Source organism: Oncorhynchus mykiss, chromosome 13, assembly GCF_013265735.2.
Source record: "Oncorhynchus mykiss isolate Arlee chromosome 13, USDA_OmykA_1.1, whole genome shotgun sequence".
In the NCBI taxonomy this organism is placed as follows: Eukaryota; Metazoa; Chordata; class Actinopteri; order Salmoniformes; family Salmonidae; genus Oncorhynchus; species Oncorhynchus mykiss.
Genome location: NC_048577.1, coordinates 30,126,772 through 30,149,535, shown reverse-complemented (window position 1 = coordinate 30,149,535; position 22,764 = coordinate 30,126,772). Strand labels below are relative to the sequence as shown.

General features: G+C 42.1%; 1 protein-coding gene across 2 annotated transcripts; it reads right to left on the bottom strand.

Moving 5' to 3' along the window:
• Window positions 1-7,125: 7,125 nt before the first annotated feature.
• LOC110486080 (serine/arginine-rich splicing factor 7) lies at window positions 7,126-18,699 on the bottom strand. 2 transcript variants are annotated; one of them, XM_021557420.2, is made up of 8 exons: window positions 18,570-18,699; window positions 16,596-16,776; window positions 16,067-16,243; window positions 14,921-14,989; window positions 11,721-11,792; window positions 11,522-11,575; window positions 8,041-8,061; window positions 7,126-7,481 (listed from the first exon to the last, which is right to left on the bottom strand). In XM_021557420.2, the coding sequence occupies exons 1-8, from the start codon at window positions 18,592-18,594 to the stop codon at window positions 7,427-7,429; spliced, it is 654 nt and encodes a 217-aa protein (XP_021413095.2). In that variant the 5' UTR covers window positions 18,595-18,699; the 3' UTR covers window positions 7,126-7,426. The 2 variants fall into 2 exon arrangements, with proteins under 2 accessions (XP_021413095.2, XP_021413096.2); XM_021557421.2 differs by lacking the exon at window positions 8,041-8,061.
• Window positions 18,700-22,764: the final 4,065 nt, after the last annotated feature.

The window sequence follows — 22,764 nt, the reverse complement described above, 5'->3', positions numbered from 1 at the left end:
CAAAGATTTTACTGTGTTACAGTTCATATAAGGAAATCAGTCAATTTAAATACATTAATTAGGCCCTAATCTATGGATTTCACATGACTGGGAATAGATATGAATCTGTTGGCCACAGATAACTTTTTTAAAAAGGTAGGGGCGTGGATCAGAAAACCAGTCAGTATCTAGTGTGACCACATTTTCCCTCATGCAGGGCAACACATCTCCTTCGCATAGTTGATCAGGCTGTTGATTGTGGCCTGTGGAATGTTGTCGAACTACCCTTCAATGGCTGTGCGAAATTGCTGGATATTGGCGGGAACTGGAACACACTGTCGTACATGTTTATCCACAGTATCCCAAACATGAGTGACAATGTCTGGTGAGTATGGAGGCCATGGAAGAACTGGGACATTTTCAGCTTCCAAGAATTGTGTACAGATCCTTACGACATGTGGCCGTGCATTATCATGCTGAAACATGAGGTGATGGCGGTGGATGAATGACACGACAATGGGCCTCAGGATCGTCTCATATCTCTGTGCATTCAAATTGCCATCGATAAAATGAAATTGTGTTTGTTGTCAGCAAGCTTATGCCTGCCAATACCATAACCCCACCGCCACCATGGGGCACTCTGTTCAGAATGTAGACATTAGAAAACTGCTTGCCCACACAACGCCATTCATGCTGTCTGACATCTGCCAGGTACAGTTGAAATCGTGATTCATCAGTGAAAAGCACACTTCTTTCTGCATTGTGTCAGTGGCCATCGAAGGTAAGCATTTGCCCAATGATGTCGGTTATGACACCGAACTGCAGTCAGGTCAAGACACTGGTGAGGACAACGAGCACGCAGATGAGCATCCCTGAGACGGTTTCTGACAGTTTGTGCAGAAATCCTCCGGCTGTGCAAACCCACAGTTTTATCAGCTGTCTGGGTGGCTCGTATCAGACCATCCCGCAGGTGAAGGAGCCTGATATGGAGGTCCTGGGCTGGCGTAATTACACATGGTCTGCGGTTGTGAGGCTGGCTGGACCTACTGCAAAAATCTCTAAAGCATCAGAGGCGGCTTATGGTAGAGAAATTAACAATAAATTCTCTGGCAACAGCTCTGGTGGACATTCCTGCAGTCAACATGCCAATTGCATGCTCCCTCAAAACTTGAGACATCTGTGGGATTGTGTTGTATGACAAAACTGCACATTTTAGAGTCTCCTTTTATTGTCCCCAGCACAAGGTGCACCTGTGTAATGAGCATGCTGTTTAATCAACTTCTTAATATGCCACAGCTGTCAGGTGGATGGATTATCTTGGCAAAAGAGAAATACACACTAACAGGGATGTAAAACTCATTAGTGCAAACATTTTTTTCAAATGTTTTTTGTGCGTATGGAACATATGGGATCTTTTATTTCAGCTCATGAAACATGGCACCATATTTTTGTTCAGTATACAATCCAGGTGTGCAAAGCTGTTAGATTTACCCAGACAGACTAGCAACTGTAATCGCTGCCAAAGATGAATCTTACATGTTGTGACTCAGGGGTCAGGGGTCTTATGTAAATGAGATATTTCAGGGGTCAGGGGTCTTATGTAAATGAGATATTTCTGTATTTCATTTTCACAAAATTTGAGAGAAAATTCTAAAAACATGTTTGTTTTCCCTTCATCATTATGGGGTATTTGTGTAGATGCGTGAGAAAAACAAATCAATTGAATCCATTTTGAATTCAGGCTGTAACAACAACATGTGCAACAAGTCAAGGGTTATGAAGTTAAGTTATAACGTAAATCCCTGCAATTGCATAGCACCCCGTGATTCACTTTTGGTTGTGTTCTTTTCCAGTGCTGATCCTTTGCCTTTATAGAAACCAACAAACCAATAGATTGAGCTCTATGTTTAAATGATCTCAATTGTTTTGAGGGTTTACATGGATAAACACAAGCAGCAGGAGACAGCACTTGCCATATCAACAAAATATAGGTGGACATTATAAAATAAATTTAGGCTTCGATGAGGATTGTTAGTCTAATGCATGTCTTCCTCATGTGAGAGGATTTAATTCCCCATTTCCCCAAACACACCACATAACCTTGATTCATCTTCGAACCCCTTGCATACCAGAATAAGGTCACGCACATTAGGTAGTTGGCATTTTGCCTTTGGCTAATGAGGCTATTAAAAGATATGAGCAGTCTCTTTGGATTATGATCAAACTGCTGGGAAGAAAAGGGAAAAACAAGGGGGGAGAAACAAGCGGTAAACAGCTGCATTTCAATATGTGCATCCCAAATGGCACCCTATTCCCTATATAGTGCAGTACTTTTGACTTGTGCCGATAGGGGGCCATAGGGCTCTGGTCAAAAGTAGCGCACTATATTGGGAAAAGGGTGCGATTTGGGATGCACATAATGCACTCGTTCCCACTGCTGTTACAGGCTAAATGCTCCCTGGTCTTTACTTGCCCAAGAGCAGATTGGCGTGTCTGAAAAACACTTCAGATATTACTGCACCATGAGATTTTTTTTTATTATTGTCAAATCTTTGGCCAAGTGAAAATGAGTGGAGAGGGTAACTGGAGGCTCATCAACTGCATCATGATTATCCTATTTTATGACCATCTCTTACCCCCTCCTTTGTCTCTGTGACCTTGGGCGTTTTCACAATCAAATGTGTTAACGATTTTATTTTATTAGGATCCCCATTAGCTAGTCTTACTGTGGTTCGACACATAACGGAAAATAATTTTACAGAGAAAATACTTTACAATTTACTTAAATGTAAAAACATGACCTGTAGTGTGCATCAGTGGAGGCTCCTAATAGGAGGAAGGGGAGAACCATCCTCCTCAGTGAATTTAATTTGACATTTTTTAAAAAGCTATCCTTTTTAGATAAAACTATACTAAATATAATCACATCACCAAATAATTTATTAAAACACTATTTGGCAAAGAAGGTCTACAGTAGCCTCAACAGCACTCTGTAAGGTAGCACTATGGAATTGCTGGAGGACAACTTGCTTCTGTCCTCCTCTGAGTACATTGACTTCAATACAAAACCTAGGAAGCTCATGGTTCTCACCCTCTTTCATAGACTTACACAGCAATTATGACAACTTCCGGAGGACGTCCTCCAGCTTATCAGAGCTCTTGCAGCATGAACTGACATGTTGTCCATCGAATCAAAGGATCAGAGAATTAATATAGTACTGAAAGCATAACCTACAGCTAGCTAGCACTGCAGTGTTTAAATGTGGTGGGTAGTTGACTCAAAGAGAAAGAAAGACAATAGTTGAACAGTTTTGAACAAATTAATATCTTCCAAAATGAAGGAGAAGAGAGAAATAGAGACAGAGAGAGATTGTCATTTTTTTCCAGTTTCCCTTAACTTAGCAAGCAAATGCAGCTAGCTAGCTTAGCATACTCAAACAGATGGATGTTATGTTAGCTAGCTGGCTATGACTTTCCAACACAACACTGGAACTCTTCCAAGTCACAGTAAGCTTTTGGTATTACTCATTTAATGCTTACTGACTGTACACTAATGTTAATGCATGATTGTATGGGGTTTACTAATGCATTAGTTATATTAGCTATGCTGACTATGACATTACTTTACCTAATATGCGATAAGGAACACAATGTGTCTGCTATGAAAGTGAACTGTGTTTACGTGTGAACGGAAACAAACAGAACAAAACGGGATAAAACATAAGTACATTTGTCCAATAGAAACTCTTGTTTGCAACTGTTTACACCCTATACAGTGCCTTCAGAAAGTATTCAGACCCCTTGACTTTTTCCACATTTTGGTAGGTTACAGCCTTATTCTTATTTAAAGCAAAAACAGGATTTTATACATTTTCGCTAATTTATTGAAAACAAAAAAACTGAAATATTATATTTACATAAGTATTCACACTCTTTACTCAGTACTTTAGAGAAGCACCTTTGGCAGTGATTACAAGTCTTCTTGGATATGACACTACAAGCTTGGCCCAGCTGTATTTGTGGAGATTCTCCCATTCTTCTCTGCAGATCCTCTCAAGCTCTGTCAGGTTGGATGGGGAGTGTTGTTGCACAGGTATTTTCAGGTCTCTCCAGAGATGTTTGATTGAGTTCGTCCGGGCTCTCGCTGGGCCACTCAAGGACATTCAGAGACTAGTCCCGAAGTCACTCCTGAGTTGTCTTGGCTGTGTGTTTAGGGTTGTTGTCCTGTTGGAAGGTGAACCTTTGCCCCAGTCTGAGGTCCTCAGTGTTCTGGAGGTTTTCATCAAGGATCTCTCTGTACTTTGCCTCGATCCTGACTAGTCTCCCAGTCCCTCCCGCTGAAAAACATCCCCACAGCATGAAGCTGCCACCACCATGCTTCACCGTATGGATGGTACCAGGTTTCCTCCATAGGTGACAGTTGGCATTCAGGCCAAAGAGTTCAATATTGGTTGCATCAGACTTGAGAATTTTGTTTCTCATGTTTCTGAGTCTTTAGGTGTCGTTTGACAAACTCCAAGCGGGCTGTCATGTGCCTTCTACTGAGGAGTGGCCATGAAGGCCTGATTGGTGGAGTGCTGCAGAGGTGGTCGTCCCTCTGGAAGGTTCTACCATCTACACAGAGGAACTATAGAGCTCTGTCAGAGTGACCATCGGGTTCTTGGTCATCTCCCTGACCAAGGTCCTTCTCCCCGATTTCTCAGTTTGGCCGGGCAGCCAGCTCTTGGAAGCGTCGGTGGTTCCAAACTTCTGCCATATAAGAATGATGGAGGCCACTGTGTTCTTGGGGAAGTTCAATGCTGCAGAAGTTTTTTGGCACCCTTCCCCAGATCTATGCCTCGACACAATCCTGTCTCGGCGCTCTACAGACAATTCCTTCAACCTCATTCATGGCTTGGTTTTTGCTCTGACAAGCACAACTATGGGACCTTATATAGACAGGTCTATGCCTTTCCAAATCTTGTTCAATCAATTGAGTTTACCACAGGTGGACTCCAAACAAGTTGTAGAAACATCTCAAGGATGATCAATGGAAACAGGAGGCACCTGAGCTCAATTTCGAGTCTCATAGCAAAGGGTCCAAATACGTATGTAAATAAGGTATTTCAGTTTTTTTATTTGTAATAAATGTGCAAGCATTTCTAAAAACCTGTTTTCGCTATGCCATGATGGGGTATTGTGCATAGATTGCTGAGGATTTTTATTTATTTCATTTTATAATATTTTATAATAGTCTGTCACCTAAAATGTGGGTCTCGACCTGTGTACAGCTACGTTGTAAACTTTTATTCATAGGCTAGGTTGTAGCAACCTCATGATGGTTATAGGGAAAATGTGAGTATCATGTAGCAGCCTAAACCTATAGCTGTTACACTGAACCGGGTGAATGGAATATGAATGAGAGTCATCCAATATGCTGTAATAGAAATAAGGCCATGCTCCTGAAAATAAAATGTGTCCTCCCTCATCTTAAACGGCACTGACCGCCACTGGTGTGCAACTATCAGATACACATAGATGTCAGTCCATCAAGTAGGTCACATTTGTAGAGGCAAGAGCTTAAATTAGAAGTAGTAGTGAACATGGCAAAAGAAACGTCCTCACACTGTCAACTGCGTTTATTTTCAGCAAACGTAACATGTGTAAATATTTGTATGAACATAACAAGATTCAACAACTGAGACATGAACTGAACAAGTTCCACAGACATGTGACTAACTGAATTGGAATAGTGGGTCCCTTAACAAAGGGAGGGTCAAAATCAAAAGTCAGATTCTAAGAAGTACTGCAGTGCATCTCCTCCTCACGGACTGCACCAGATGTGCCAGTTCTTGCTGTGAGATGTTACCCAACTCTTCCACCAAGGCACCTGCAAGTTCCCGGACATTTCTGGGGGGAATGGCCCTAGACCTCACCCTCCAATACAACAGGTCCCAGACGTGCTCAAGGGGATTGAGATCCAGGCTCTTCGCTGGCCATGGCAGAACACTGACATTCCTGTTTTGCAGGAAATCACGCACAGAACGAGCAGTATGGCTGGTGGCATTGTCATGCTGGAGGGTCATGTCAGGATGAGCCTGCAGGAAGGGTACCACATGGGGGAGGATGTTGTCTTCCCTGTAACACACAGCGTTGAGATTGCCTACAATTACACCAAGCTCAGTCCGATGATGCTGTGACACACTGCCCCAGATCATGACGGACCCTTCACTTCCAAATCGATCCTGCTCTAGAGTACAGGCCTCGGTGTAACGCTCATTCCTTCAATGATAAATATAAGTCCGACCATCACCCCTGGTGAGATAAAACCACGACTCGTCAGTGAAGAGCACGTTTTTGCTAGACCTGTCTGGTCCAGCGACGGTGGGTTTGTGCCCGTAGGCAACGTTGTTGCCGGTGATGTCTGGTGAGGACCTTCCTTACAACAGGCCTACAAGCCCTCAGTCCAGCCTCTCTCAGCCTATTGCGGACAGTCTGAGCACTGATGGAGGGATTGTGTATCTCGGCAGTTGTTGTTGCAATCCTATACCTGTCCCGCAGGTGTGATGTTTGGATGTACCGATCCTGTGCAGGTGTTGTTACATGTGGTCTGTCACTGCGAGGACGATCAGCTGTCCGTCCTGTCTCCCTGTTGTTCTGTCTTAGGTATCTCACAGTACGGACATTGCAATTTATTGCCCTGGCCACATCTGCAGTCCTCATGCCTCCTTGCAGCATGCCTAAGTTCAGATGAGCAGGGACCTTGGGCATCTTTCTTTTGGTGTTTTTCAGAGTCAGTAGAAAGGCCTCTTTAGTGTCCTAAGTTTTCATAACTGTGACCTTAATTGCCTACCGTCTGTAAGCTGTTTGTGTCTTAACCATTCTACAGGTGCATGTTCATTAATTGTTTATGGTTCATTGAACAAGCATGGTAAACAGTGTTTAAACCCTTTTACAATGAAGATCTGTGAAGTTATTTGGATTTTTACAAATTATCTTTGAAAGACAGGGTCCTGAAAAAGGAATGTTTATTTTTTTGCTGAGTTTAGTAGCCGTTTGGTATCAAGGATAAAACAAGAACAGTGTGCTATGATCCTGAGTTCAAAATTTGAAGAGCACATTTCACAAGTGCAACATTGCCCTCTATAGGTAGAGTTAACACAAACACTCAATCAAAAACCTTTTATTTATCAACCATTTCATTGAGTTGTGCTATATACAGGCCAACTGTGCCCAGATGGACAACACACCACCAAACAGTTTTAAATCAAATATACTTTATTAACCAACAACTATTTCTAAAACAAACAAACGCATTCCAAACTGGGTCCCAATTGCTTATTTTTGAAATGTCAGTAATATGCCTCAAGAGGAAATTAACAAGCTACATATTTTCAAATAATACAATGGGTTAACAAAGAACTTAGTCACAGGAAATGCTTACATAAAGAAACAAACATTTCAAAGTTCAGTCGTCTCTCTCCGAGCTGTCACCTCGACGAGGACTCCTCGAGGTAGAGTGGCTGAAAGAGAGAAAAAGAGAAATGAGTTTTCCCTCTTCATTTATTTGCTGTGCATTAAACCCAAATTAAAGTCATTACCTCAGCTGGGAGGAAAAACACACCTTCGTTTTTGAGGTGAATCTTTAGATTTTGAACAGTTGGGATTTAAAATATAATTTTAATTTTAGACCTCATTCTTAAGACTTCGACAATGGCAACTGGTAGCAAGCAAAGTATTTAAGGACCATGCATTTAATATAAGTTTGTCATGCAAATGTATTATTTTGGTGAATTTAAAGAATACAATTCAAATAACCTTTTAATACATATTTCACACAATGAACTGAAAGATGTGAATGTAATTGTTGATTTATTGCTGAGTCTACCTTTCATTTGTAATGCTTAAGTAGCCTGACTTAATGAACCATCATGCATCTACACCGTTTAAACTGTATGGATAGACAACATTTTCATTGTCTCGTTTTGCTGCTTATCATGCATTGTCAAACTGTTCCATAGCTCGTTTAGAGAGGAGAATGGTGGGAAGAAAATTGGGGTCAGACTCAATACTTCTGCATACCTCCTCGTGGGGGAACCAGACCTGAAGAAGTAAACATACAAGGCATTCAGATTCTTTAGATTTAAAGTGTCCCTTTTTCGTGCAAGTCATTTATTTATTTATCTCCACCTTAAGATCACTTCTGTTACTTTTCCTGCAGTATGAACATTCAAAAGCTACATGGAATCGGATATTTCAAGACATATTTCAAACCACCTTCAATCTGATTGCTGGCCATGTGACTTGTCTGAATGGTCAAATCTGATTTATTTGCACTCAAGCTACTCTGTTGACAGTTTGACAAGAACATGACATTGTAGCTAACTGGCTTGTTAATCGTTTGGAAACAAATTAGTGAATGTGCTAGAAAGCTAAACCTCTACCTAACTAGCTAGTTGACTGCTGTGGCTAGTCAGCTTTGAAAGTTGGATCATCTTATCATTTGAGGCTTGATCTTACACTATGATTTTGAACATAAAAAGCAACTGGGAAATGTCCATGGCAGGCAAAGTTGTCACCTTAGTTTTCTACAAAGTGATGGGAAGCACGAGCACCACCAATCAGCCTACACCACCGTGCACACACCCGTTGTTACTATGACAACCAGTGTAACCATGACAGCAAACAACTGCTGTCTGTACACACACACACACACAAATGTACTTTTATTTAACCAGGCAAGTCAGTTAAGAACAAATTCTTATATACAATGACGGCCTACCAAAAGGTCTCCTGTGAGGGCGGGGACTGGGATTACAAAATAAAATACAGGACAAAACACACATCACGACAAGAGAGACACCACAACACTACATAAAGAGAGACCTAAAACAACAACATAGCATGGCAGCAACACATGACAACACAGCATGGTAGTAACACAACATGACAACAACAAGGTAGCAACAACATGGTAGCAGCACAAAACATAGTACAAACATTATTGGGTACATACAACAGCACAAAGGGCAAGTAAGATGTGGTCACAAGTACGACAGTCACTACTACAAAACGCATTTGAGAAACAAAACTGATTTGAGCATTAAGGTCTGCAGTGTGGACAAGGCTTCAGCCCTCACTTCAACTCAATGCACAGAGAGCCGAGTATCTGCGGGGTTTCGCTCTTCCCTTGTATTAGATTGATGAAATAAATCACTAATTACACTGAACAAAAATATAAATCAATATGCATCAATTTCAAAGACTTTACTGAGTTACATCCATATAAGAAAATCAGTCAATTTAAATAAACTCATTCTGCCAAAAATCTATGGATTTCATATGGGAATATAGATATGCATCACTTGGTCACAGATATCTTTTAAAAAATTAAAAGGTGGCCTGTGGAATATTGTCACACACCTCTTCAATGGCTGTGCAAAGTTGCTGGATATTGGCGGGAACTGGAACGCGCTGTTGTACATGTCGATCCAGAGAATCCCAAACACGTGGCCATGCATTATCATACTGAAATATGAGGTAATGGTGGAGGATGAATTGCACGACAATGGGCCTCAGGATCTCGTCACGGTATCTCTGTGTATTCAAATTGCCAACAATAAAATGCAATTGTGTCCCTAGCCCCAGATACCCCTTAATGTACAGGACTACCTTCATAGATCTACTGCACTGGATCCAAGGTTCAAGTCCCTGTCTCACCTAGACCCTGCCCTACACCGGAGGACATACAGTGATCTCACCACTGAGATTGTGGTCACTGAAGAGGCAAAAATCAAAATAAGGGTGAATTACTTAAACAATAAATATACTGCAGTCTAATCTTAGTCTATGATATTGCTATTAGAATCATCCATTTTTTATTTGGAATAATAATGGCTTTTATTAAATGTTATTGCCACAATTATAGTTCTATGAAATACGAAAATAAATAATTAGTTTAATAGATCAAGTAATTTTCTCTGCAGGGTCAAGCCACAGAGCCGACAGGAGCAGACTCAGAGGCAACTCCTCCACAAAATAATTTGGCCATGAAGGAGCGTTTCAGGGAGACCTTTGCGAGCAAAGACACAGGCAAGATGTTTGCCAACACCATCAAAGAGGAGGCGGCATCCTACAATAGGCAAGTGGCATTCCAGTGGATGGTGATCCACTGGCATGGTGGAAAAGTCAGCCCTCACATTGCCATGAAGGCAAGGCCCTACAGTTCCTAGCGAGAGGGTGTTCTCCACAGCAGGGGACATAGTGACTGCAAAGAGGTCTACCCTCTCCCCAGACAATGTAGACATCTTTTTGAAAAATAATTTGAAGTTATAAGCTCAGGTCTGCTTTGCTTTAACTTTTTTTGATGATGTGGACACAGGCAATTTTTTCACTATTGTTCAGTTGGATTCGACATTTTGAACATTTGAGATGTTAAAGACATGATAGATTAGACGTATAGTATATTAAGGAGTGAGATCTGTAGAAAGACAGAGTGGCTTTGGAACGTGTTGGGGGACGGGAGGAGAGCACCGTGTTGATACAGGAAAGACAGATGGACATCTGTGGATTAGGTGAAGGATGGGGTTGAGTTCAGGAGGTGAGGTCAGATCCCCTTAAGGGGGGCAATACGGGTTTGGTATCCTGTTACACTTTTGGAGAGGATTGGCGAGAAGGAGGAACGTTTTAAGTGGGATGTATATAACTGTGATGGTGAGAAATGTCTTGCTTTCTGAATACAGCTGTACAGAACCTTTGGGAATAATTCAACTTGGTTAAGGTCCTTTAGTGTCCGTGAGTCATTTATTATCAAAAATAAGAACCTAACAAAAGGAAGAAGGTATCATGCCTGATATTGCACTTTAATTTATCAATTAAGTATTTAATATTTTATTTGAAGATCGTATTTAAACATTGAAAAGTTCCTTGCTTTAAGTGTTCGTTAAGTAAAATGAAAAGCAGAGTTATATTTGTCTCCCTTTTCTTTGCTGATCCAAAAAAAATGATCCGATCCGTTTAATCAGGTTCTTGATATGCCACATCTGTCAGGTGGATGGATTATCTTGGCAAACTATTAATGCTCACTAACAGGAATGTAAACAAATTTGTGCACATACATTTGAGAGAAATAAGCTTTTTGTGGAACATTTCTGGGATCTTTTATTTCAGCTCATGAAACATGGGACAAACAATTATGTTCATAATTTTGTTCAATGTAGTAAGGAACTCTCCTCACCTGGTTGTCTCTCTCTTCATTTAAAAGGGAAAACCCGCAGACACCATGCCCTCCATAGTGAGGGCATGATGTCAAACTCCATGAGTTTGACATCTGCTTTAGTCTCTTATTAAGTCAGTGACATAATATATCAAGGGGACAAATGTCTAAATTGTAATACCTGAAACGGTCAACACCAACACAAAATTGTATTTTGTTGGGGTAGTGACAATCTTTGGGGATTGACATAATGCAGCAGTTTAAGTAAATTACTCAATTTATGTAGCTGCATTGTTGACAACAGAAACGAAACGCTGATCAAAGCATTGAAATAGTTATATTTCTCACCTGGTCTTTGCACGAGAAAGTGACCTAGACCTTGATCTGGACTTTGACCGAGATCTAAAAAGAAATGAGGGGGAAAAGCATCAACACCCATCCTTTAATAAATAAGGGAACAATATGATTTTTTATTTAACCTTTATTTATTTATACACAATGTGGGATCTTTAAATAATGCAAGCAAGTCCATTTGTCTACAATTTACCTTGATCTCTTGGGGGTAAGGGCTCTCGATCTTCTAGGAGAACGAGAGCGGCGTGGAGAGAAGGATCTTGATCTAGAACATAGATATCAAAGCTGTTAGCCATTCCTGATCAACTACTCTATCATAATACCGTAACACATACAAATCTGTATATGTTTATGTATGTATGTATGTGGAGTTATGTATAGCATAAGTGTAATGACAATTTACTCTACACCGAGTGTACAAAACATTAGGAACACCATCTCTTTCCATGACAACCCAGGGCTCCCCAACCCCTGTTCCTGAAGAGCTACCGTCCTGTAGGTTTTCACTCCAATCCTAATCTAGCACACCTGATTCTAATAATTAGCTGTTTGAGCAGCTGAATCAGGTGAAAGCTATGATCCCTTATTGATGTCACTTGTTAAATCCACTTCAATCAGTGTAGAGATGGGGGGGGAGTCCACCACCCAAAGGACATCCAGAGAACTTGACACAACTGTGGGAAACATTGGAATCAACATGGGCCAGCATCCCTGTGGAACACTTGACACCTTGTGGACTCCCCGACGAATTGAGGCTGTTCTAAGGGCAAAAGGGGGTGCAACTGAATATTAGGAAAGTGTCCCTAATGTTTTGTACACTCAGTGTATATACAGTGCATTTGGAAAGTATTCAGACCCCTTCCAATTTTCCACATTTTGTTTTGTTACAGCCTTATTAAAAAAAAAAAAAATTAAACAAAACATTTTCCTCATCAATCTACACACAATACCCCATGATGGCAAAGCGAAAACAGGTATTTTCTATTTTTTGCAAAAATAATATATAAAAACCTATTTACATAAGTATTCAGACCCTTTGCTATGAGCCTCAAAATTGAGCTCAGGTAAATAAATAAAATCTAATTGTATTTGTCACATACACGTGTTTAGCAGATGTTATTGCAGGTGTAGCGAAATGCTAGCTCCAACAGTGCATTAATATCTAACAAATAATATCTAACACAGGGCTGCCCAACCCTCTTCCTGGATATCTACTGTCCTGTAGGTTTTCAGTCCAACCCTAATTTAGCATATCTGATTCAGCTAGTTAAGGTCTTGTTGAGCAACTAATAAGTAGAACCAGGCGTGTTAAATTACACGGAAGCCAAACCGGCTGCGCGTGTGCGCCATCGTGCATACATTTATTTTGTCCCCCCACACCACACGTTTTTCAGGGGGTATAACCAATGAGGAGATGGCACGTGGATACCTGCTTCTGTAAACCAATGAGGAGATGCACTGCAAGTCCTGCCTCTCCCAATCTGCGTCACAAATAAAACTGACTTCTATTTTAGCCCTTAGCAACGCAGACGCACGTTGCTGCGCCCGAGCAGCGTGGGTGCAATAATTGAATAATATAGATTTCTACATTTATTTTGCAACGCTCACACACGCGAGCAGTGTAATCAGGGTATTAAGGTTGGACGGAAAACCCACAGGATGGTAGATCTCCAGGAAGAGGGTTGGGCAGCCCTGATCTAACAATTTCACAACAATACACACAAATCTAAATGAAAGGAATGGAATTAAGAATATATAAATATTTGGGCGAGCAATGTCAGAGCGGTATGAAGATATAGTGGAATAGGATATAATACAGTATATACATGAGATGAGTAATGCAAAATATGTAAACATTATTAAAGTGACTAGTATTCCATTATTAAAGTGGACAGTGATGATTTAAGTCTATGTATAAAAGCAGCAGCCTCTAATGTGCTAGTGATGGCTATTTAACAGTCTGATGGCCTTGAGATAGAAGCTGTTTTTCAGTCTCTCGGTCCAGCTTTGATGCACCTGTACTGATCTCGCCTTCTGGATTATAGTGGGGTGAGCAGGCAGTGGCTCGGGTGGTTGCTGTCCTTGATGATATTTTTGTTCTTCCTGTGACATCGGGTGAGGTAGGTGTCCTGGAGGGCAGGTAGTTTGCCCCTGGTGATGCGTTGGGCAACCACACCACCCTCTGGAGAGCCCTGCAGTTGCGGGTGGTGCAGTTTCCGTACCAGGCGGTGATACAACCCGACAGGATGCTCTCAATTGTATATCTGTAAAAGTTTGTGAGGGTTTTAGGTGTAAAGCCACATTTCAACAGCCTCCTGAGGTTGAAGAGGCGCTGCTGCGCCTTGTTCACCACACTATCTGTGTGGAAATGGTGGACCATTTCAGTTCGTCAGTGATGTGTACACCGAGGAACTTGAAGCTTTCCACCTTAACTACTGCGGTCCCGTCGAGGTGGATGGGGGGGGGGTGCTCCCTCTGCTGAAGTCCACGATCAACTCCTTTGTTGAAATAACCTGTTTCCATTGATCAGTCTTGAGATGTTTCTACAACTTGATTCTGCAGCAGTGAAAGTCCCCAAGAACACAGTGGCCTCAATCATTTTTAAATGAAAGAAGTTTGGAACCACCAAACTCTTCTTAGAGCCGGCCGCCCAGCCAAACTGAGCAATCAGGGGAGAAGGGCCTTGGTCAGGGAGGTGACCAAGAACCGAATGGTTACTCTGACAATGCTCCAAAGTTTTGCTGTGGAGATGAAGGACAACCATCTCTGCAGCACTCCAATGAGGTCTTAATCCCTACGGGGAAGCAAGGTGGTGGCAGCATCATGCTGTGGGGATGTTGTTAATCGGCAGGGACTGGGAGACTAGTCAGGATGAAGGGAAAGATGAACCTTAAGACTGGGTCGAAGGTTCACCTTCCAACAGGACAATGACCCTAAGCACACAGCCAAGACAACGCAGGAGTGGCTACGGGACAAGTCTCTGAATGTCCTTGAGTGGCTCAGACAGAGGCACCACTTGAACATCTCTGGAGACCTGAAAATAGCTGTGCAGTGACGCTCCCCATCCAACCTGACAGAGCTTGAGAGGATCTGCAGAGAAGAATGTGAGAAACTCCACAAATACAGGTGGGCCAAGCTTGTAGCATCATAGCCAAGAAGACTCGAGGCTGTAATTGCTGTCAAAGGTGCTTCAACAAAGTACTGAGTAAAGGGTCTGAATACTTATGTAAATGTGATTTTATATATATATTTTTCTTTTACATTTGCAACATTTCTAAAAACCTGTTTTTCCTTTGAGGACCAAGAATAGACCCCTGAGGAACCATTGATGGTTGAGGAAGTTGGACAACAGCGCCTTTGGAACAAGAAAGGACAATGCATAAGAGCGCTCACCTCCTGCCACGGTCCCGGCTGCGAGAGCGAGAGTACCTCCTCCCACCGGACCTGGAGTGAGACCGGGACCTAAACCACATCCAAACGAGGGGGAGGGAGGGAAAGAAGGACAGTTCAGAGCAGGCCCTGCGAAGCCCCACATAAGACTGCCTTAGTCTGTTTTTATTTCTAACCTGACCACTGACAACAACAATCACCCTAAGCCCACTGACGCTCTGACACTCACTCAAATCAACACACAAAAAGGGGGGGGTTACATTAGATTTAACATTACACGTGCAATGATATTGGTAGTAGGAGTCACTATATAGACATAGCTGTTCATGGCGCTAACGTATCCTGCTTAAAGCAGGCCTTTCAGTTCTCTAGTAAAGAGTGGAAGAGAGGAATGTTATTGTCAAGTCATACATTACATTGGAGATAAAAACACATTAATTGGTACTTGAAATAAACCTTGCAAGATTGCCCGGTTGACCCACTTTGGACCAAGGTTCGAGCAGATCTAGGCGATCTAGAAGTATCTATCAGCCGACCTCTGCATCTAGTCGTGTTCTTCGATTTCTAACGATGATGGTCGTATTGACAGCCAAATCGCTTGATTGAGACTTGATAGATGCAAGGCGATTTTTCTAGACGGGACCATGGTCTACCAGGTTGTCCTCTTTACAAAACCCCAGGCCCAAATTGATAACCAGCCCTCTATGAAATCTTTAAGGTGCAGCTAGATGTGGCAGTTGCTTGAGAAGGGGAGGTCTGGCTGATCGATCAACCCCATGGTCATAGAAGGATCAAAAGTGTGGAATTTGCTAGATGCCTCATGAAATCGTTAAGGATCGTGACACTCTGAATCAAACGACGAAACCTGAAATGTTTTGACCAGGTGAGTTGTTAACAAAAAGATTCCCACATAACAGTTCAGAAGTATTTCCATATTTTAAAAGGGATTAAGTGACAAGTGGAGACAAAAGTAGCAACAACAACAGGTAGCCTAGACACAGGCAGTTTGTCAAGATTGTATAATAATCATCTTTACTTTTTTTTTAAATCTACATAAGACACTGAAAAATCAAGACAATGAAAAATAAGCAACAACTACCAAAATAAGAAAAAATACCAAAATCTGATGCATTGGTTAAGGAGGCATACCTGCTCCTCCTGCGTCGACTGTAGCGGTGGCAGTCGTAGGCATAGTGCCCCCGCTCACCACACTCATAGCACTTGTCGTTGGAGTCAAAGGGCCGGTTGGTGGGCGCACGCTCGTACCGAGATCGCCGCGGCATCCCTGTAGATAATTCAACTCGAACTCGAGATCCAGAAATTAACCTGAAAGGACAGTCAGTTCAACAGTAAGCAAATTGCACAATGGCATAGTTCACTTTAAAAAGAGGACATGACGAAACCCATCTAAAGCGTAACAAGCATTTAGGAACATGCCTAAAGTGTTTCATCTGGATAGCAGCAAATGCGTAACAAGATCATACCAGCTACCTGCTTTACTGTCTACTGATAGATGTCCCTAAACCAATAAAATGCTTCAATATTTGCAAAGAGCAAACTACATTATTGACTGGCAAACGTCAACAACACTGGTGCCCTCTGAGCCCTTTCAGCTTGTAGGTCTTGGAGAGTAGGCTAAACTTGGGGGCGAAGTCTGGAGTCTTGAGGTACCACTTACTTGCCGTCAAGGCCACGGACCGCATCTTCTGCATCCCGGGTGTCTTCAAACTCCACAAAGGCAAACCCTGGGGGGTTCCTAGCAATCCACACTGTTCTCAAGGGTCCGTAATACCCAAACGCCCGCTCTAGCTCTCCTTTCCCTGCACCAGTGCCCAGGTTACCGACGTAAACCTTAGCGTCTGCAAAGGAAAAATAGAAAGAGGTGCCACCACTGCTGCAACTCACTGATTCTGTTCCGAGAGGCATTTGATTTCCCACTCCCCTAAGCTCAGTATCAAAAGTAACTGCACAAATTGCATTGAAATGCGGTCCTCTCAAGGCATCCCATGTATTGAGGTCAGTGAACGATTAGCATAGAGTTGGCCTGAGGCAGTTCCTCATGCTATGGTCTAAAATTAATTATGTATCAGGCATATGAACATAATATTGTGTGCTTTTCCACATAACAATGAGCTGCGTGTAGTGATTTCCTGCAATTACGTATCACCTAAATCACACTTGAGCAAATATTTGAAGCCTGAAAATGTGATAAATTAGGCAAAGAATCAACCTTAAGCAGTTTAGCCTGAAGACCTGGCATTGACTTGCATTGAATTCCACGTCGGGCAGAAATATGCGTTTGGATCAGGAAAGTTCCCTCTCACGACCTCTACAAGCCAAAATATTGAATATTTTCGTGATATCCAAGAAACACTGTCCAACTGGCGACCGAAGTCAGCTTACAGCCACCCGGCCCGCCACAATGAGGAAAAGCTCAAAGGCCTAACCCGGACGTCGCTTGGATAATTGTGCGCTGCCTCATGGGTCTCCCGGTCACGGCCGGCTGTGACAACAGATTAAATGATATTTTTACTCACTTTACCGGTTGTCCATGTGGTTGGTCCTTTTGCAGGTAGGAATGTGAGCTATTATATCGACAGGAAGTATAATTACATAAACTTTTCACAGCCCTGGTAGTGTGTTCAGATTTAGATCACTTGAAGCATGTGCACAAGAGACGCATGCTCGTGCATGTGTTTACATGGTTCCGCGCATGCTTCAGGTGATAGAAATCTGAACGCACTACCAGCGCCTTAAAGTTCATTGAAGTATACTTTCCTGTGAATATGTCTCATATTCTTACAGACAACCTGTTAAGTCATTCAACATTCTGGCTTGTGAGAGGACATTTTTCAAACAAATGTATGGCATTAATCTCAGACTGTGAACCAGAGCTATCACAGTGCAGTTGAAACAAAGCGATCCCCGCCCCTGTTTTGTTAAAAAGCTGAGGGATGGGGCTGGAGAAATGTAACCAATCTCAAATCCATAGAGCAATGGATATAAAGAATGACCATCTATGATATCACATGTATAGTTTTAAACATGTTTTGAGGCTTTTACATCTAGTGCTTGTTAACATTTACATGGCTTGCAAACATTGGAGTAAAACATGCTTATATTTTGAGTTCTGATGGGGTACAACAGTTGAACTATGGTCATGAGGCATTTAAGCTGCAATAGGTTACTTTTTGTTATGGAAAATATATTTCACAGCGGTTTAGATGGTACAATGATTCTCTACACAATGACTGATTGTTTTGTCACAAACTGAAATTAAGTAAATTAATATAATTTTAGCAACAGGAAATTGCGGAGCGATCTGCATATTGCACCTTTAAATTCTTCAAGAATCAATGGGCACATTTCATTCATTTATAGGTCCACAAATGGATGTAGCAACTGCAGATTGCCCCCATTAAAACATTTCGATCAAAAATAGCTACTTAATAAAGCAATTGATTAGCAAATCGGGTGTGCTAGGAAAGCTAAATACGCTTAATGTGGCTAGCTAGTCAACCAAGCATGAGATTATCTTCACGTATACGGAGTTTGACGTCAATATATATTTTGTCTACTATTGAACATGCGTTCGGTTAGCCTTTTGTGCATTATTTTGTGATGTTAAAATCCGTTACGCTATTTAGTTTACCTCCTCCGAAACCGTGTCTTGACATGATTCAAGGCCCGCTTTTACAATCAATCTGCGCATGTGCGTGTCTAACACATTCTCCTGAGAGGACGGTCAGACAGGACGGCTCACAAAATGCACTCTTGCAATACAATAAAATGCTAAATCACTCTTATTTCATACCATGAACCACACAGTACAGTATTAGGTTGGTGAAGGTATTTCATTATTCGGTCCGGACCCTTTGGAATTGTATCACTGTTTACAACGACACATTTGACCGTCGGACATATTCAATCCAGCTAGCCAGCTCTAGCACCTGATTTGAAGATTGAAGTCCAGTGTAGGTTATTCTCGGTCAGTATATTGAAACAGTCATGGACATGTGGCGTCAACTGAAGCCACTGGAATGGTGTAGATAGGTCAACAAAGAGGTCAAAGTGACAGCAACATCATGGTTGGGTTAGGCTAGCTCGTTCCTGGCTCTGCCCACCTTGCTTGTTCGGTCCACTATGACTCATTGTTTCCATTTGATACTACGGGCTGTGGTCTATCTTGGTTTAGTTATACAAATCTGAGGCCTACAACATGTTGCTCCAGAGCCAGTACTGTTTTTCCTTCAGACAAGAATGCGTCAAAACTTTGTTCATTTGCGCAATGTCTCAAGTTCACATGTCCAAACTCACAAAAAAATGACATTTGGTAGCTGCTACCTATTTATGTGTAACTTTATGAGCTGGATTGCCTGTCTTCGCTAACGAGCGAATTGGTTTCGCTCGTTAGCATATTTAGCAAGCAGCCCCCATTGAAATTCGCTATTACTGCACATTTTGTTAGTATTCTGGTAATAGACGCCCAATGGAGTGTTTTTGTTTTTTTGGCGCAACCTTGTGTACCAAGCCGGTAATAGCGTATTATACCAATATGAAAATCTGGATACTCTCCAACCCTACCAACAATAGATGAGGAATCTCATCCTTACACATTGAGCTACATTGTGTGTTATAACTAAGTAGTCCTCCAGAGCACTACAACTTCACAGATGTTGGGGTCGATTTGGAATGGGCACTTGACACAGAGAAGAAGGGTTTTATGTAATGTCACAGCCAAATAAGTATAACACAGTGCGCTACAATGATAGGCCTCAACAGCAGTCATACTGGAGCTTAACGTTTTTCAAAGCATCTTACGTGGTTACTGTCATGAATGCCATAACCTTGTTTAAATATGATAAGATTGGGTTATTCTTGCCTCATTTAGCTAGAAAATCATTTTCATAAATGTGTTATACTTTGTGATATTCATATTCCCAGAACATTGTTACACTGCCTGTGTATGAAATCACATCCTCATGACATATCAGCTTATGTCTTATCTATTATTCTCTATTATTCACCTTTCTTATCACTACATACCCACCTACAATAAAACACAGGAATGAAGAGAGAAATGGTCCCGTAATAGTGTAGTTTATTGAATGGTGGAACTGTAGAGGGGGAGAAAGAGAAGGAGAGGGAGGGATAGATAGAGAGAAAGAAGGATAGGGAAGGGGATTCTCAAATGGGAAAAAGTCCATCCTCTCCTCCATTCCTGTCCTCTTCTACACTGTGACCATGAAACCAAAAATTGTTCACCATATGTAGGATGGTATCAATTCGGAGGAGTTTCCTCCTCTCCTCCATAGCCTAAGCACAGATGTATCCTCCCGGCAGTTAACACGAAAGTGTTTTAAAATCCACCACACCCCCTTTCAATCAGTTATTGTTTTCTCTGAGAAAAGCATGCCCATAGTTAGAAAATAATACACTACTTATCCCTCTATAAAATGTCTAGTGTAACCATCTAAATGTATTTTTACCACTTAACACATGTATTTTGGGATTACTCCATTGTAAATGTAATTTGCCTGATGACGTGCTAGTGGAGAGTCATTTCATTTAAGCATATTTGTTTCCAGGTTTCCTTTCCTCACCTCCTCTCCTTGATTACCTTTGAGCTTTTTCAAAAGGAGGGCGAGGAGAGAACGGAGGTGAGGACACGAGGAGTTGAACAAAACCAATGGAGATTCTCCCATTGAGGGACAGAGATACAGAGGAAAGGGCAAAGAGGGACAGTGAGGGATGAAGGGAGAGGCAGGTTGGCAGTCCTCTCTTTGCACTACAGATACAGGAGGCTTCATAGGCTCAGCTGGACCTGAAGGAAAGCACTCAGCCACTGTAGCCCTCCAAACAGCGACCTGTGTTAACCTCATTGCAATACTAACCCTTGCTTTGTGCACAGCGATATAGGGGGAACTTCTTATGTATTGTACTAAAGGAGTGTAACAGTATAACTTTAGTCCGTCCCCTCGGCCTCTGGTTCGAGCCCGGGTATGGGCCTCTGCACACATCAACAACAGTCACCCACGAAGCATCGTTACCCATCGCTCCACAAAAGAGGGACTGTTGATCTTAGCATACTGGATGAGGCACTTTTAGTTGACCCGACTGACTACAAGCCAAAAGATTAGTCTGTCACCCGCTCTTGGACAGTGCTGGACAGTATCCTGACTGTTACCATGATCCTTGGTCTTATTTCCCTTGGCGTGTGCACCCACTACGCACAAAGGCGCACACGTGCAATGGAAGACCTAATGAGATCTTATACTAGGATCACCTGTGGAACGGAAACGATCCCGATTTTCGGCAATAGATCCTGAAACGCCAACAGGGGGTCCATCCACAGCATCCCCAGTTTCCTCTCCCAAATTCACTAGCACAGCCCTGTAATGTCCCCAATGTAAGCTTTGCCATTCAGGGTGCCATTTTTCAAAGTGCCTTAAATAGCCACCTTCAAGTTGGATTGCCCTAGATATGACATTAGAGACAATGCCATGATAGAGTAATTTAGCCAAGACCTTGGACATATATAGAACATAGTCCAAATTAGATGAATAAGGTGTGGTAGCTATATTTTGTATATCTCTTGTTTATGTTTTTATTCATTTTGTTTCATTTCCTTTGACATTTAGGAAGTGATAGAGCCATAAACAAGTTCCCCATTCAACCACCAGTTAGAGCCACAACAGCGCTCATTTGGGGAAGAAATGTAATGACGTATTGACTGAGTGTGGTGCGTTATTAACATCTGCCCAAGTTACTGCCTAGATCCACTAGCCGGGACAACCGGACAACTGGCTGGGAACACAGAGCCAACGCTGGACCTCCCATGTCCATTCTGGTGGTGATCTGCAGCTGGCAGAAATCCTACCAGGGTAAATCACCAGGAGGGGACTGCTACAATGATCCACAAACCAGGAAAGCTGATGTTCATATGGTGTGTTGCAACATGCAGAATCCTTCCAAGTTTAACCCACTAGAGGGGGACTGTCATGACTGGCCTGCTCGGGTCAGGTTACAGTGGACCACACTCCTACAAGAGACATCTGTCACACCCACCAGAGGGGGAGAGATCGAGAGCTATGGAGGTGGGGGGTTTTATGACACCTCACGCCCATTGTATATCTTAAGGCAGCAAACAAAATCCCTTTGTCCTCTCACTTTGGAGGAATGGAATGTATGATGGGCCTATGGAGAACCTACCTCAGAACAGTAACATGCAATAAATGGACTTTGGGACAATGTGTTTCGACAGCCAAAATGGTAGTAATGACAATAGATGGAATATGAAAATGATGTTTTTGTTATGTTATTACAAGTTAAATGAAGTTATAACAAAAACATTGTAATTTGAAGAGTTTTCACAAGATGTACCTGATGTTTGCATAATGTGCGTTGTGTGGAAAATGTCCAGATCAAAGAGAACGTTTTTGTAAAGATGAAATGTGAAGTTTGTCTAAATTGGAGGCGGAAACGCCCATTTCTGACCCAAGGGTATAAAACATGTAGGTTAAGAATTAACATTATGACTAGATGACCAAGAGCTGCAGCCAAGGTCCGATTAGCTGTAACCTCAAAACGCAACACGAGGTTGAAGACAAAAGGAACCTTTTAACAATCTATGCTATGGATGAGTAGTTGTTTCTAAGAGTGTGAATTCAAGCAGGACCACCCGGTTACCACTCTCCAAGGAATCATGTGTCTAAACTGTTTTCACTCCTACGTCAGAGCCCTGAGCTACATGGCTGGCTGTCCTCAGAAGACCCCTTTTCAGAACAAGGGCAAGGAAACAGACCACTAAGACAAAGGACACTGTCATCGTGTGGACAACAGAAGTG

Coding starts and splice junctions, on each gene's coding strand:
- LOC110486080 (XM_021557420.2), bottom strand. CDS start 18,594: ATGTCAAGACACGGTTTCGGAGGAG. Junction 16,244..16,595: donor GTCCGTGGCCTTGACGGCAA/GTAAGTGGTACC, acceptor CTGTCCTTTCAG/GTTAATTTCTGGATCTCGAG. Junction 14,990..16,066: donor AGTCGACGCAGGAGGAGCAG/GTATGCCTCCTT, acceptor GATGTGGTTTAG/GTCCCGGTCTCACTCCAGGT.